This window comes from Peromyscus maniculatus, chromosome 9 (assembly GCF_049852395.1).
Source record: "Peromyscus maniculatus bairdii isolate BWxNUB_F1_BW_parent chromosome 9, HU_Pman_BW_mat_3.1, whole genome shotgun sequence".
Classification (NCBI taxonomy): Eukaryota; Metazoa; Chordata; class Mammalia; order Rodentia; family Cricetidae; genus Peromyscus; species Peromyscus maniculatus.
Window position 1 is genome coordinate 29,254,697 of NC_134860.1, and position 15,607 is coordinate 29,270,303.

At 40.5% G+C, this 15,607-nt stretch overlaps 1 protein-coding gene across 12 annotated transcripts in view; it reads left to right on the plus strand.

Annotated features, from left to right (window-relative positions):
• Fhit (fragile histidine triad diadenosine triphosphatase) overlaps positions 1 to 15,607 on the plus strand; it is a 1,536,882-nt gene that overhangs the window by 1,312,771 nt on the left and 208,504 nt on the right. For all 12 annotated transcript variants that reach the window (XM_076544519.1, XM_076544511.1, XM_076544513.1 and 9 more), the window contains one exon: positions 14,231 to 14,299. In XM_076544519.1, coding sequence (XP_076400634.1) covers positions 14,231 to 14,299 — 69 coding nt within the window. The remainder of the gene's footprint in view (positions 1 to 14,230; positions 14,300 to 15,607) is intronic.

The following is a 15,607-nucleotide window of genomic DNA, read 5'->3' on the forward strand; positions in this document are numbered from 1 at the left end:
TGAAGGTCAGAGACAAGATGAGTTCCTTGTCTTTTGAGAGGTAGCCATGGTGGCTCTTAGTAAAATCAGTGCTGAGCAGTAACTAGGCCTCCTTTGTAGTAGTCCTTGCAATACTGACTGTAGGATTAGCTATTGCTCCAGACACAGAGCACATTGAGGAGTTCTAAAAACAAATTGCATAGAGAAAACCATTAGAATGGCATTTTGGTGTGAAGATATTCTTTTGTGTGGGGGAACAATGTGTGTATTGTCTTCACAGTGGCTTTTTGGTCAGTCATATCCTTGTATGACCAGGGACTCTCAAGAAGAGGGAAAAGACATGAATGATCAAGAAACTCAGTGCATAGACATTTTAAATTTTATATAAGCTAAGAAATAAAGGATACTGTAGTGGACCTTATTTAACCTTTTTTCCACCCATCCAATCACTCATCTATTTGTTCATTCATCTGTATTTTCTTCCATCATCCATCAGTCTTCTCATTCATCTCTCCCTCCATTAGTCTATCTCATATTATATCATCCAATCCCAGTAACAGTTAAGAAATATGTTCTTTAACCTAGAAACATGGAGTAGGGAAAGGGAAAAAAACAGGAGAAAACCACAATAATGAATAGCCCAGAATTCCAAAATAATGGAAGATAAACACTTGTGGGTTTTATGTTACAGTCAAAAACTACCATCCACATTCACAGTGAGCCTCAGAGGAGCCCTGTAGAGTCTGAACTCTGTACAATGGAGGCCACTTTGAAAGAACTCTTGAAGGACTAGAGCAGGAGGGAGAGGAGGGATGGGAAAGGATTTTCACAGGAACAAAGAACACTGAATTTTAATTACAAAAACCGGAACCTTCATAAATACAGTGATTACGATGTCAAGTGATCAAGTAACATTTCCTGGATTCTAGTAGTAACAGTAAGACCAGGCATCCACAAAAGCAAACACATTCCAAGAGGCCCTGCAAGCTCTGCATTCTGGCTAAACAGGAAGATTCTTCTCTAAAGCAGTTTCCCTACATTCCACCTCTGTTGTCACCTCAGCATCCCCTACTACAGTAGTGACTGGCTTCATCTCAGGTCCCTGATATTTGACTATGTTTGTTTTATTCTTTTTTGGGCTTGTCTACCTCTTAATGGGCAGTGATTGTAAACGTACTTTCTTTTTGCCAATTAGTTTTAAGAACTTGGAGCTATTATACCACTGAAAGTCAACTGGGAGCCAAAAGATACTACAGAATATTTTAAAGACAGATCTCAAATAAGTTATAAAGCCCTCCCATGGGCTTCCTTCCAGATGAGTGTTCTGTCTCGAGGGTTAGTTGTGTGAGAAGAGGGTTTGGAACTTCTGCTAGTCTGCATTTTGCTGTACTAGGATGTCACACTGTAGATTTGGAAATGAGCAGATTACTCATTTCACTTCCATCAGCCTCCATTTGCACATCTGTCAACAATGGCAATGATCTGATGATATATGTTATGGAAGTTCATGATAAATAATTGAGATATTGTAAAGTACTTATCTCGGTTCTTGGAGTATGGTACATGGCATATGATGAAAGCTTAATGAGTAGCAGAGGAAACTATTGCTTCCTTTATGAAAATAAACAGAGTACTCAACTTTTAAAATTTCTACAGTGCTTGATGTTTCTGTTTAAGAATGGAGGGGATCTGTTTTATTTTAAAATGTTTCTTTTCTCTCTCACAGCTGTGTTAGGAACACAATGGAGTTTAGTCATATTGGCAAAGCTAAAAAGTTAGTGACCTATTCCTTGAGGACTTCCTACAAACCACCCTTCCCTCCCCTTCTCTCTCCTTCCCCACTACAGTCACATGAGAATGCTCAAATCAGCAGATGTAAGATTCCCTAGCATAAAATACATAACTTGATGAGGGATATAAATATAAATTATCACCCAAACTAGAATATTGTACAATGAAAGGGGGTGATGTTTTGTGATACCACTGGCCTGCTTACAGCTGACGGTCTAACCTTGGACTATTCACATGAGCTACAATGTGCATCATAGGCGTTCTCCTTAATGTGAGACAAAATGGGAGTCGGTATTTCATGGCTCTACTTAGAACCTCAGTTTTGCCACTTTATCAGCTTGATGACCTTGTGCAGTTTGCTAAATCTTATCTCTTTTTCCCAATCAAAGACACATACACACAGAGGCAGAGACACAAACACAGACAGATAGACAGACAAATAGAGACAGACAGAGAGACAAAGATACAGAGAGAGAGCACTAAAAGGAGACATACACATAAAGGGGACTAAGAACAATTCCCAAGTCATAGTGTTTGGTAGGGTTCTGCTTATGTGTGTTCATATAATATATGTATATATAGCTAAGCATAGTTCTTGGTATATAGCATTTTCATATCAATAATAACAAATAAAAGGAAGAACAACTTTTAAATGGTGGATAGATGGGTGGTATAATATTACTATGCATATATAGATGAATGTTTTCACCTTATGAAAAAGAATTTCAACTATATATCTTTCTATGGAGAAGAAAAGAAATAGACTTTGTGAATTCACTTAACAACTTGTGTAAGAACCTATCTTTGGAGATGTGAAATCTGTATCACATCGTTTAGTTGGCAGCCTTGAAGTAGCAGGTGATGAATTCCTTACCATATTTTATTACCCTTATTTTATATTAGCCCTCTGTTATAAAAGAAAGGGAGCTTGGACCCTTTTTCAAGATAGGAAATTGTTTGGAAGTCGGTGCCACAAACCTGTAATAATTTGAGAGTTAGAATATACTGGCAGAAGCCAAGGAAATGATATTGTTAATTCCTAACATCCAGATGTTTCTCTTCACATGGCAGTATCTTTCACTGTTCTTTCCTTTAATACACGTGGTGAAGGAAAAAGGAAGATACTACTGGAAAAGTAATTGTCTCTCAATGTTACTATTAGTGTCTATTATCAAACAGCAGGGAGATTTTCATATCGTTCTGCTTATTGAAGTGAGATTTTGAATAAGGGGAGAAAATTTCTCCCAACACCTGTTTTCTTAATTGATAGTAATTACTCTGAACACACCCTCCCCCAGCAGGTAGGTCTTAATCAAAGTGGATACATTCCCGTAAAGCCATATTACTTCTTCAGAAGCTGCATTACTATCTTATTAACAAGTTAAAATAGGACAGATAACTGAACTGTGACAGTAGCTCCCATGTCCACCTCTGGGCAAGAAGCTTGTATATCATTCACCTTCATTTTTCTCATTTGCTGTCAGAACTTCCTGTGTCTTACAAACAAATGTAAGAAAAGGCTCTTTTTCTACTTTATTTGGAGTTTGAGAGCAATGGGTTAGGAAGTTGATCTACTTTTTACCTGTTCCTTTTGCTTCGTTTTGTTTTAGATTCCAGTAGAAGAGCTTCTAGAAGTAAAGAAAACAGAAAATATCTCCCTGGGTTTAGCCAGTACACCATCATCACATCATCTCGTGCTAAGCAGTGCTTGAGATGGCGAAGAGTGGTCATGCTTGCAGTATGGAAGAGAGGGATAACTGATGGGCAAAAGAGATGCATTGACATTTGCTTCTGTTTGTTCAGGTCCCTAGACTTCTTATGAGGGAGGCGTGAAAGAAAAGAGCCTGTCAATTATTCACACCTCCTGAGCTTGAAGCCAAAAGGCAATGACAGTTTGGCAGGCTCTCAGACTCGGTGACTCTATACAGCAGCACATTCCCTCGCCTTGGTTTTATCTGACTTGAAAAGACCTTGATTTTTGGAAAATTTGAAATTTAAAACTGTCTGGTTGCTAAAAACTCCTTTAAATGCTCATTGTGGCTCAGAGCAATACATCATCACATCCATGGTGCTCAGATGATGTACAGAGCCCATATATCAGAAGAATGTGATCCCTCTTGTGATGTATGATTATAACTCACCACTGGAGCGCCGTCAGTGATATATGGCTTAAAAACACAATCGTTAAGCTACAAAACTCTATAGGGGCTCCACAACCCTGTGAGGGTTTTGTTATGTTAACTGAATTGGTTCTTTATCCTTTTCCTTTGTTTCTCGACTTCACTGGGACAGTTTGAACACATAGGAAACTCTGTATTCCATGTTTTATGAAAGACAACCCTGAGCAATGCCAATCTTTCCTCAGGGAAAGATCTCTGGGGAGCAGGCTCTGAAGCCGTCTGTGTGCCTCATGTCCGCCTTTGAGTTTTGACAGCTCTCTTCTCTTACTCCTCAGCTGGCCATGCTAAAGTGTCCTCAAAGCTCTGTGAACGACATCATTTCTAGTGACATTTATTTCCCAATGAAGTGACTTTCAGTGATGTCATGCTGACCCCAGCTACGGTAGCAGAAGATGAGGCCTCTCCACATTAAGTCAGGCAGATCCAGTCATGTCAAAGGCAGATTGGAAATAGTGACAGCCAAGAGTACAATATGCTCAGTTCAGCTCACAGAAGAATAAGCCTTCCAGTTTACAGTAAAAGTGGTTGTTTTTTCAGAGGTATTGCCATATGATACAGTCATTCCTAAGATGTGACAACATCAGCCCAAACATGGTAACAACATGAATTCATATAATATATAAACAATAAATTCATGAATTAGTTTCCTACTTTAAAAACACTTGATAGACATGGAAAGATAAAATGAGTTTAAAAGAACAAAACAACAACAACAACAACAACAAAACCCCCAAAATCTCTTGCACTAAGAGACACAGGTCATACCTGGACCTTTGCATCATCTCTAGGACACCAGGCTCTTCTCTGTGGAGCTCCTCCCTTCCTCAGTTCTGGGACAGGTAGGATGGGATGATATGATAGGAGCCCTGGAATGCAAGCCCAGGCCGGCAGTTATAGTCCTGGCCCTAACAGGTGGCTATTAGTCTTTCAAGAGGCACACTCTAAATGGAAGAAGTTCAATTGTGTGTCTCCCTAATGTTTTCTAATTTGCATCCTTAATATTTTTTAAATGTTTTTGATTTTAGTAATAGGTTTGTTTTTCAATTGATGCTGTACATGGAATTCCAAGACAGAGCTAATGGTCCCAGGTGAGTCAGATGTGTCCAAGTGGAGCCTGCTGTTCTGTCCCAGGTAGAAGTCTTATTCCCACCCTTGCTCTGGGAACTATAGGCCCTATGATTAGCAGGTAGAGGATGAGTGATGAGGCTCTTACCGGATTATTATCTGCCTCTTACCCATGAAAAGGAGACTAAGGCCCCGAACCTGCAGCCCAGTAGTAGATGTGAGATCCCAGGTGTTAGATAGGAGGCATCACTTGCTACAAATGGGGGCTGCACTCTATGCACATCACCTGGACCCCATGTTCTGCAGCTGCCACATAGCCTTCTTGGCTTAATTTCTGTTGTGATAATGCTGGAAGCAGGGTGTCACTCTTCACTCTCAGGGCAAAAGAAATAAACACGTTAGATGCTTTACCAAGAAAAGTTGTTAACTGGTGTATAAGTAGCCTGCTTCCCCCATCCCTGGAGTGGCAGTCTCAGGTATATGATTTAGACTATGTCCTCCTGTGGGACTAAACTGATCACTCACAGAAGTATCTCACTTGATAATGCCTCATGCACTGGCTCTTCTTCCTGTACTTCGTCCCACAGTCCCTGACTGATGTGTTTAGGGATCACCACCCCAATAGGCCACCTGCATTTCTGTTCTTATTTCCAAGTGTGCTTCAGGGCCATGGAGACAAAGAAAAGTATTTATATCCTTATGTTTCTGAAGAAAAGGAATTTTTATCACTCAGTCAAGAGAACAATTGGATGCTCTTGATTTTCTCCTGATTGTTTTTCTGTCTTCTCCATATTTTCTATGTTCTAAATATGTTAGTTTGATGATCAACAAATTGGAACAACTTTATTATATAGGCCTAGTTGCCTATTGCCATTTGAGAGCTTTTGGTAATTTTCCAAATTTCATGAAAAGCACAATAGACATGAAGCCTTATTTAATTTTACTGTGGAAAATTAGTGTTTCACATTTTAGTTAGTGTTTCTGTTGCTATAAAGAGACACCATGACCATGGCAACTCTTTTTTATTGTTGTTATTTTTTATTTATTTATTTATTTATTTATTTATTTATTTATTTATTTATTTGAGACATGGTTTCACTGTGTAGCCCTGGCTGTCCTAGAACTGACTCTGTAGACCATGCTGGCCTCTAACTCACTGAGTTCCTAAGTGCTTGGATTAAAGGCTTGTATCACCACTACCCAGCTGACCATGGCAACTCTTATAAAGGAAAAACATTTAATTGGGGTGGCTTACGTTTTCAGAGGTTCAGTCCATTATCGTCATGGTGAGACATGGCAGTATGCAGGCAGACATGGTGCTGGAGCTGAGATTCAAAGGCAACAGAAAGTGGTCTGAGACATTGGGTGGTATCTTGAACATACATGAGACCTCAAAGCCCTCCATCTGCAGTGACACACTTCCTCCAACAAGGCCACACCTAATAGTGTCACTCTGTTTGGGGGGCATTTTCTCTCAAACCACCACACTCACTTTCTTCACTTATAGAATTAATAGACTCAAGTTGACTTGATAGAAGTATTATACTGATAAAATAAAAATATATGTAAAATCCATGATTAAAAAGTCAGATTATCTGCATTTGTTTTGTATTGGCTATTTATTTGTATTTGTTTGTTTTGTTTTTGCCATGACCAAATACCTGAGAGAAACAAACCAGAGAAGCAATGGTTGATTTTTCATGGTTTCAGAGATTTTAGTCCATGGTCATCTGATTCGATCATTTCTGGGCCATGGTGAGAAAGAACATAATGGAAGAAGGGTATAAAGCTGCAGATCTTCTCACCTCATGGAATCCAGGAATCAGCACAGAGACTTTCATGGGACAAGACAAGGCACACCCCCAGTGACCTACTTTCTCCAAGGAGGCCCCACATCGTAGGTCTTCACTACTTCCTTATAATTTGATCAGAATATGACTCCATGATGAATTAATTCAGTAATGAAGTCTTGGACCTCCTGATTCAATTGCTTTGAAAAAAATCTCTATTAGCTGAGTCTTCAGTGACTTCTACTTTGATTGTCTCTTGTGATGATATTGAGCCTTGCCAGATAATCTAAGATAGATTTTAAATTCAAGATCAGCTGGTGTGGTAGTTTGAATGTAATTGCCCTCCACAACTTCATAGGGAGATGTGACTTTGTTGGAGTTGGTATAGACTTGTTGAAAGAAGTGAAACTATGGGGGCAGGCTTTGAGGATTCCTATGCTTAGGACACTGCCCAATGTCTCAGTTGACTTCCTATTGCCTACAAGAAGTTGGATTCTTAGCTACTACTTCAGCACCATGTCTGCCTGCATCCTGCCATGTTTCCCACCATGATGATAATGGATTGAACCTCTGAAACTGTAAATGAGCCAGCCTAATTAAATGTTTTTACTTTATAAATGTTTCCATGGTCAAACTGTCTCTTCACAGTAATAGAAATCTTTACTTAGCTGGTCAGAAACCTCAATTCATATGCAGCCTGAACTTCCCCTGTCCTATAATGCCATATTTGCAGGTCTGAGATTAGAACCTAGGCGCCTTTGAAGAAGACATTATCTGTGCCCTACAGCATTATTTTCATTATTCTTTAAAGCCAAATTTTCCTTTTATCATTGTTCTCAGGAAGGTGTTGAAGAGAGGGGTTCACATAGGCTCATGTGACTGGGGATATAGATAATCCAGTTATAAAGGAGGCTAGCCTATAGCCTTTTATGCCTTTTCCTGCTATTATTTTATTCCTTGCAATTGAATTATGATACAGTCTAACAAGAAAAAGACAAATCATTTTGACAGCATTGACCATCCTCAGATGATGGATACATGTGTGAAAAAAAATGGAACAGCACAGGCAGGAAAAAAAAGAAGCAGAGCAGAAAAGGGATACTAGTTCAGTGGTCTCTCTCCTCCTCCCCACCCCATCAGCACCTCTAATGAGCTAGAATCCATACACTTCACACTGGTAAAGTAAAAACCTCAATGGGTTTTAATACATTCAACAAGTTGGGAGACCATCACTAATATATGATCCTAGAAAAGAAATCATCCATCACCCTCAAATATACCCAGTTTCCTTTGGCAGTCACTCTTCATTGTGCTACAGGAAACACTGATCTATCCCTGTGAATTTGCCTAGTCTGGGCATTTCATAAATGGAATCATGTAATATATGGCCATTCATATCTGAGTCCTTTCACTTAGCATAATGCCTTTCCTTAGCAGCTTCATTTCTTTTTATGCCCAATCATCTTCTGTTGTCTTGTTATTACAGCATTCATGGTTGATAGTCATTTTGGATTGTTTCCACTTTTTGATGATTGTGAATAATATTGCTATAAATATGCATTACAAGGTTCTATGCCTACATGGTTTCAGTTCTCCTGGGTATATACTGGGAATATAATTTTGGGTCATTTGGTGGCTGTATGTTTAACATTTTGAGGAATTGCCAAACTGTTTTTCAAACATACAGCTGCATCATTTTGCACTCTGTGCAAAAGTGTTTGCGGCTTCCATATCTCCACAGTCTCACCCACACTTATATTTGTCTGTCTTTTGATTAGAGATGATGGACTGGTGGATATGAAGTGGTATCTCTGTGTGGTTTTGATTGGCATTTCAGTAATGACTAATGGCATTGAGCATCTTTTCATGGGCTTTGCAGGGTTATCTTTCCAGCTTTACTGAAACCAACTCAAGCATTCAACAATGATGAACACTATTGATGATTCCCTCTTTCTTGAAATTCTCCCTTCTCTGGGCTTCTGGAAGTTATCATCTTTTGGTTTATATACTTATTGTGTTTGTAGGACAAGTCCTACTTCTCTTCCTTAGAAGGCTCTGAGCTGTCTTTATCATGATTTCCCTGTCCTGAGAGGCCGAGTTGGTTGTCAGAATCCTATGATTAGGTTGTCACTTAAGAACTTATGTCAATATATCATGTATCAGGAGGAGGTGAGATCATGCCCAAAGGGAAAAATCACCTAGACAGTGAGCTGTTTACTGGATTTGGTATCATGACAAGTTTCAAGTGGTTGCCAGGGATAGAAAGTGGCATTTTCGGGACTGAATGGTAGCAGCCTATAGAAATAGCTCTGATGAGTAAGCCCAGAAGAGGAAGGTATAGAAAGGGAATCAGAGACAGGTCCAGACTCAGGATTCACTGGCATGGCCTTAAGAATGGACAGAGAGGGTGATCAGTGCCAAAAACCTGGGCAGCATATGGAGATAGGTCTTCACATGACACAGGCCAAAGCTGGTGTTGCCTCAGTGCATTTCACAAGAGCAGGTCTAAGAACAAAAGGGGTTGTCTTAGTCAGTGGCTCTCAAAGTGCAACCCTTGAGCAGCATCCCTTGGGAAATTATTAGAAAGTAAATTAGAAGGCCCTTAATTTTAGCAATACCAACTTTTACTTCTGTTTGGTAATCAAAGCACCAGAAACAAATTCTGCAAAAAGAGATGCTTGAATAGTGCCCTATCCAAGGGGCTTCTGAAATGCCATTCTTGTTGATATACAAACCAGTCACTGAATGAACAGTAAAGATACTCCCACTGCATCTGCTTATATTGAGAACACTGTGCCAAGTAGCACTATAGGTGTATGACAACCATGTGCTTAGCAGACTTGATAGATTAGGCCTGTAAGGTGGGAATGTTGCAGTGCCCCTTACAGAGAAAGATGCCAAGTCACAGGCCTGCTGTTGCAAGGTAACACAGCTAGCACAAGGACGTCCAACTGCATTGTGCATACTGTACTCTAGTTAGGAGCTGTTACTATTATATTCTATGCCCTATGGAAGTTTGAGTACAGAGCATTGATCTGAAAATTGTGATGACTTGTGTGTAAGAAATGGGGTGGAGAACATGTGGATGACATCAAGGAAGAAAGAGAAAAAGGGTCTTGATGAGGAAGTATGGGGACCTGCCTCACCAGTAACTTAGGTCACCTGTGAAGAGGTGGTCTGGAACCGAGGAAAGGCAAGTGCATGCTGCTAGCCTGTTGCCCAGCCTCCCTCTTACCCAGAGATAATCAGATGCAGTGGGGAGTCAAGTCAAGAAAGAACTCGTTTATTGATAGGCAGTAAGTCTCTTTTATATCAGAAGCCTAGGAGGGGGTGAAGGAACCAACCAATCATTTTAAAGGTCACCCTATTTACAAGTTGTTTAAGCCCTGACACCATCTCCTGTTTTTAGTATCTTATTTTAGCATAAATAACTTGAGCTAACTTTCTTTCTCACCATTTGTCAAGAAATTAGACATCAAAATGACCAACAGTCCAATTAAGAAATGGGCTATAGAACTAAACAGAGAATTCTCAACAGAGGAAGCTCAAATGGCTGAAAGACATTTAAGGGATTGCTCAACATCCCTAATCATCAGGGGAATGCAAATCAAAATGACTCTCAGATACCACCTTACACCTGTCAGAATGGCTAAGATCAAAAACTCTGAAGACAGCTTATGCTGGAGAGGATGTGGAGCTAGGGGAACTTTCCTCCACTGCTGGTGGGAATGCAAGCTTCTACAACCACTTTGAAAATCAATATGGCGCTTTCTTAGAAAATTGACAATCAATCTCCCCCAACACCTAGCTATACCACTCTTGGGCATATACCCAAGGAATGCTCAATCATACCACAAGGGCACTTGCTCAGCTATGTTCATATCAGCATTGTTTGTAATAGCCAAAACCTGGAAACAACCTAGATGCCCTTCAACTGAAGAATGGATAAGTAAAATGTGGTACATATACACAATGGAATACTACTCAGCAGAGAAAAACAATGACATCATGAGGTTTGCAGGCAAATGGATGGATCTAGAAAAAATCATCCTGAGTGAGGTAACCCAGACTCAAAAAAGACAAGCATGGTATGTACTCACTCATAGGAGGATACTAGATGTGAAACAAAGATGACTAGACTGCTACTCACAACTCCGGAGAGGCTACCTAGAAAACAGGACCCCAAGAAAGACACAGGGATCACCCAATGACAGAGAAATGGATGAGATCTACATGAACAAACTGAGTGGGGGTAATGAAGGGCAAGTGTCGAGGGAAAGAGAGCTTAGGGGAGCAGGAGATCCCAGCTGGATCAAGAACAGATAGGGAGAACAAAGAATAAGAAACCATGATAAATGAAGACCACATGAGAATAGGAAGAAGCAAAGTGCTAGAGAGGTCCACAGAAATCCACAAAGATACCTCCACAATAGACTACTGGCAACGGTTGAGGAGAAAGTCCGAACTGACCTACTCTGGTGATAGGATGGCCAAACACCCTAATAGTCATGCTAGAAACCTCATCCAATGACTGAGGGAACCCAATGCAGAGATCCATGGCCAGGCCCCAAGGGGAGCTCCAGGAGTCCAATTGGCGAGAGAGCAGAGGGTTTGTATGAGTGAGAATTGTTGAAACCAAGATTGGAAAAAGCACAGGGACAAATAGCCAAACAAATGGAAACACATGAATTGTGAACCAATAGCTGAGGAGCCCCCAACTGGATCAGGCCCTCTGGATAAGTGAGAGAGTTGATTAGCTTGATCTGTTTGGGAGGCATCCAGGCAGTGGGACTGGGACCTGTCCTTAGTGCATGAGCTGACTGTTTGGAACCTGGGGCTTATACAGGGACACTTGGCTCAGCCTGGGAGGAGGGGACTGGACCTGCCTTGACTGAATCTACCAGGTTGAACTCAATCCTCGGGGGAGTCCTTGCCCTGGAGGAGATGGGAATGGGGGGTGGGCTGGGGAGAAGGCGGGGGGCGGGGGGGGACGTGGAGGGGGAAGAGAATACGTGCCTGATATGTAAAATTAAATTAAATTATAAAATAAAATAAAGAAAAGAAAAAAAGAACTCATTTATTGATAGGCAGTAAACCTCTTTTATATCAGAAAACCTCAGAACCATAGGAGGGGATGAAGGAACCAACCAATCATTTTAAAGGTCACCCTATTTACAAGTTGTTTATGCCCTGACATCATCTCCTGTTTTTTAGTATCTTATCTTAGCATAAATAACTTGAGCTAACTTCCTTTCTCAACCATTTGTCTTTAATCTCCATACAAACAACCCAAGCTAACTTCTTCTTAGCCATCCTTTGTATCCATTCTCTGCACAAACAGCTTAAACTAACTTCCTCTGGTACCACTTGTATCCACTCTCTGCATAAACAGCTTAAAGCTTAAGCTCTGTTTATCTAAATTTCTTTTGGCACCCTCTTTGCAGCCCATGTATGCCCCACAAGGAAGGAAAGGAGGAAAATAAGAAAGTATTATATCAGGATTTGCAAGTGAAGACTTGGTGGGCTCTCGCCTTTGTGCTCTCTAGTCTGATGTCTTAATCATTCAGCTACTGTGCATGGCCCATTTCTTCTTGGACCCATGTTGCATTGCTTTCTTTTAAGAATTTGGTTCCTGGGTCATTTGTAACTTATTTCTCCATGTCTGTTTGTTTCTGTATCCCTCTCTCTTTACTCACATAGTCTGAGACTTAAGTATGCCTATGGCCCAGTTGCTGAAGGGTTTGACATTGGGTTCATCATTGACTGAAGGATATTTTGACAGAAATGTGTCACTGTTTGGGGATCAGAGCTCAGGAACTGATGTGAAACTCCTCTGTGTTTCATTCAACTTGGACAGCCTAGCTCACTACCTCTCCTGCAATAGCTTATCATTCTCCCTTCCTTGTACACAAAGTCATAGAGACATTTCATGTTCTGTTCTCTGGAGGTGTCCATGGTTGTAGCCCAACCACACTAATCAAAGGGTGGTGGTATTGCAGAATGTGCTTTGATTCTTTGCCTGTTGTTTCATACTTTGTCTTTTCCATTCTCTGCGATTAATAATAAAAGAAGAAATAAGCCAGGCGGTGGTGGCGCACGCCTTTAATCCCAGCACTTGGGAGGTAGAGGCAGGTGGATCTCTGTAAGTTTGAGGCCATCCTGGGCTACAGAGTGAGTTCAGGAAAGGCACAAAGCTACACAGAGAAGCCCTGTCTCAAAAAGCTTATTCATGTCTCCAGGGCATGAATAAGGTTTAGGTATAAAGAGATACAATAGATGCCATTAGTAGAGTAAAACTTTCAAATAGTTTAGCCTTGAGGAATATATATTGAATTAGAAATGCTGTGATCCTTGAGTCATGATCTCTGACTGGTAAGACTGCTGTGTCTATTACCTGGGTGCTTTAGTAGACTAGACCAGGAATGCGAGGGATTTAAAAGATTAAGTGAAGGCCAGTAAGCAGGCTCATCAGTAAAGGTACTTACTGCCAAGACTGACAGCCAGAGTTCAATCCCCCAAATGCACAAGGTAGAAGGAGAGAACCTGTTGCCAATTGTCCTCTGACCTTCACACATACACACACATAAACACACACACACACACACACACACACACACAGAGAGAGAGAGAGAGAGAGAGAGAGAGAGAGAGAGAGAGAGAGAGAGAGAGAGAGAGAGAAACTAAATTTAATTTAAACTTTTAAAAAAAGATTAAGTTCACAGAATTAATGTGTTTGCTGGTAATGAACAAGAGGACAAGAGCCATGTGACATCATTTCCTGTGAAGACTCTACCACTTTCTATGGAACTGGAGCTCTGACCTCTCTTAATATTAGTGTCTCCTTCTGTAAAATGAAGATCACTTCAGAAAGGCATTGTGGGAGTACTAAATGAAATACTGTCCAGTACTAATACAAGCTCTGGTTGTCATACAAAATAAGAATGAGTGAGAACTGTCTGTCTTACAGTTATATAATTATTATTCAAAGGTAGTATTCTTGATTTGGCCCATACTATTTCCTCCCTTCACTAATTCACTGGTTACTTATGCAGTTCTCTGTTGGCTGATTCTTATCTCTTGTCAGTTTCAGAGTCACAACAGCCATCTCTGAAGACACACTGTCATTTCAAAGCACTGGCTAACTACAGCCCAGACTGACAGTGACGAATAGCTCCACAGATCCTGTAATATACTCTGACATTTCCCAGAAACTCCCGTATGCCACCACATTGTGTCCCTCCTGTTTTGTGCTTCTTTACTCTCGGCAGATTTCAGATGTAGTTTCTGAAGGTGAACATCATCTTCCTCTGAAAAATAATCCAGCAAGAACCAGTGGAGAGTAATTGGCCTTCAGGAAAGCGTCACTGACAAGTCAAAAGATAGAAGGTGAATTAAATACATTTTTTCTTTCTTTTATACTTTCAGCATGTACATGTCCACATTCTTCCAAGGAAAGCAGGGGACTTCCGCAGGAATGACAACATCTATGATGAGGTGAGTCTGTCCTTTGTGACATCATTTGATTACAGGGCCTGTTGGTATGATGAAATCAACTGAGTTAACTAGATGTCACCCCAGACATGATCTAAAATGGTATTCTACCCAGTAGGACTTGAGAAGTAGCAGAAGAAGCTAACAGGCTAAGAGTGACCATTAGAGGTAAAATAAATGAATTATAATGATTTTTTTAAACTGATGAAACCCAATAGCAAACCAAGTGTTCTTGTGATTTCTGCTTTGTCATGTTTACCAGGACACTTAATATCTGTGTGAAGACATGACCCTGAATCTCCACAATGTAAAGTGTTACCAATAAAAATCAAGCTGAATGACATATGATTCTTCGAGATGAATGTGCTAACGTTGGGAGCTGGGGAGATGGCTCAGTGGATAAATGGCTTCCAATGTAATCATAAAGCCTGAGTTTACTAGAACCCTAGAAGCCCTATAAAAAGCTGGGAATAGCAGTACATGCATGTATGTAACCCAAGAGCTAGGAACAAAATGGTCATGAAGTAGATGGGTAGATCCCTGGAGCTCACTGGCCATCAGTCTAGCCAAAACAGTGAGCTACAGGGTCAACAAGACCCTATCTTAAAAAAGAAAAAAAGATGGGAAGTTATGAAGGAATATACTCAGTGCCAACCTCTGGCATATGTGCATACATATGCATGCACACTAGCATGTGCATACATACATACACACCATATACATACAAAGAGCATGCTGCCTTTGCATTTAGCCCACTTTTGTCTCCACTTGTCTCTCCAAAGAGCGTATCTTCAAAGTGGATCTTTGAGTTATCCTCAACAAAAACAAGGTTGGTTTACGTGACATGTGTGTGAGGCATGTCTCCTGAACATTCTAGAAGTTGGATGATTTCTGGATCTTTCCGTCCAAAGATACAAATGTCAAGTCAGCACTATATGAAGCATCAAGGGCTGCATGATTCTACTCTAGGGTCTTGTCCACATAAGAACCGTCTAGTGTCTACCTATGCTATGTGAAACACTGCCTATGATAGAATGGGTTAGAAGAAAATGCAGTCATTTCAGTTTACATATTGTCTGTAGCAATGGAAGGCAAAATACATCCCATGCTTTTGAGCACTGCTCAGGTGTTGCCAGTGCCCTAGAGTGACTGTTTTAAAAGTACTTTAGCTGTGACAAGGAAAGCTGCTTGGCTTGATTAGCATTATCTACCATGGGTGTCACATAGGATAGGCAGATAATAGTCATGTATTTGATATTCCTCTTCCTGCCCTTTGGAAACAATTTCCACTTTTATTTATAATTTTGATTG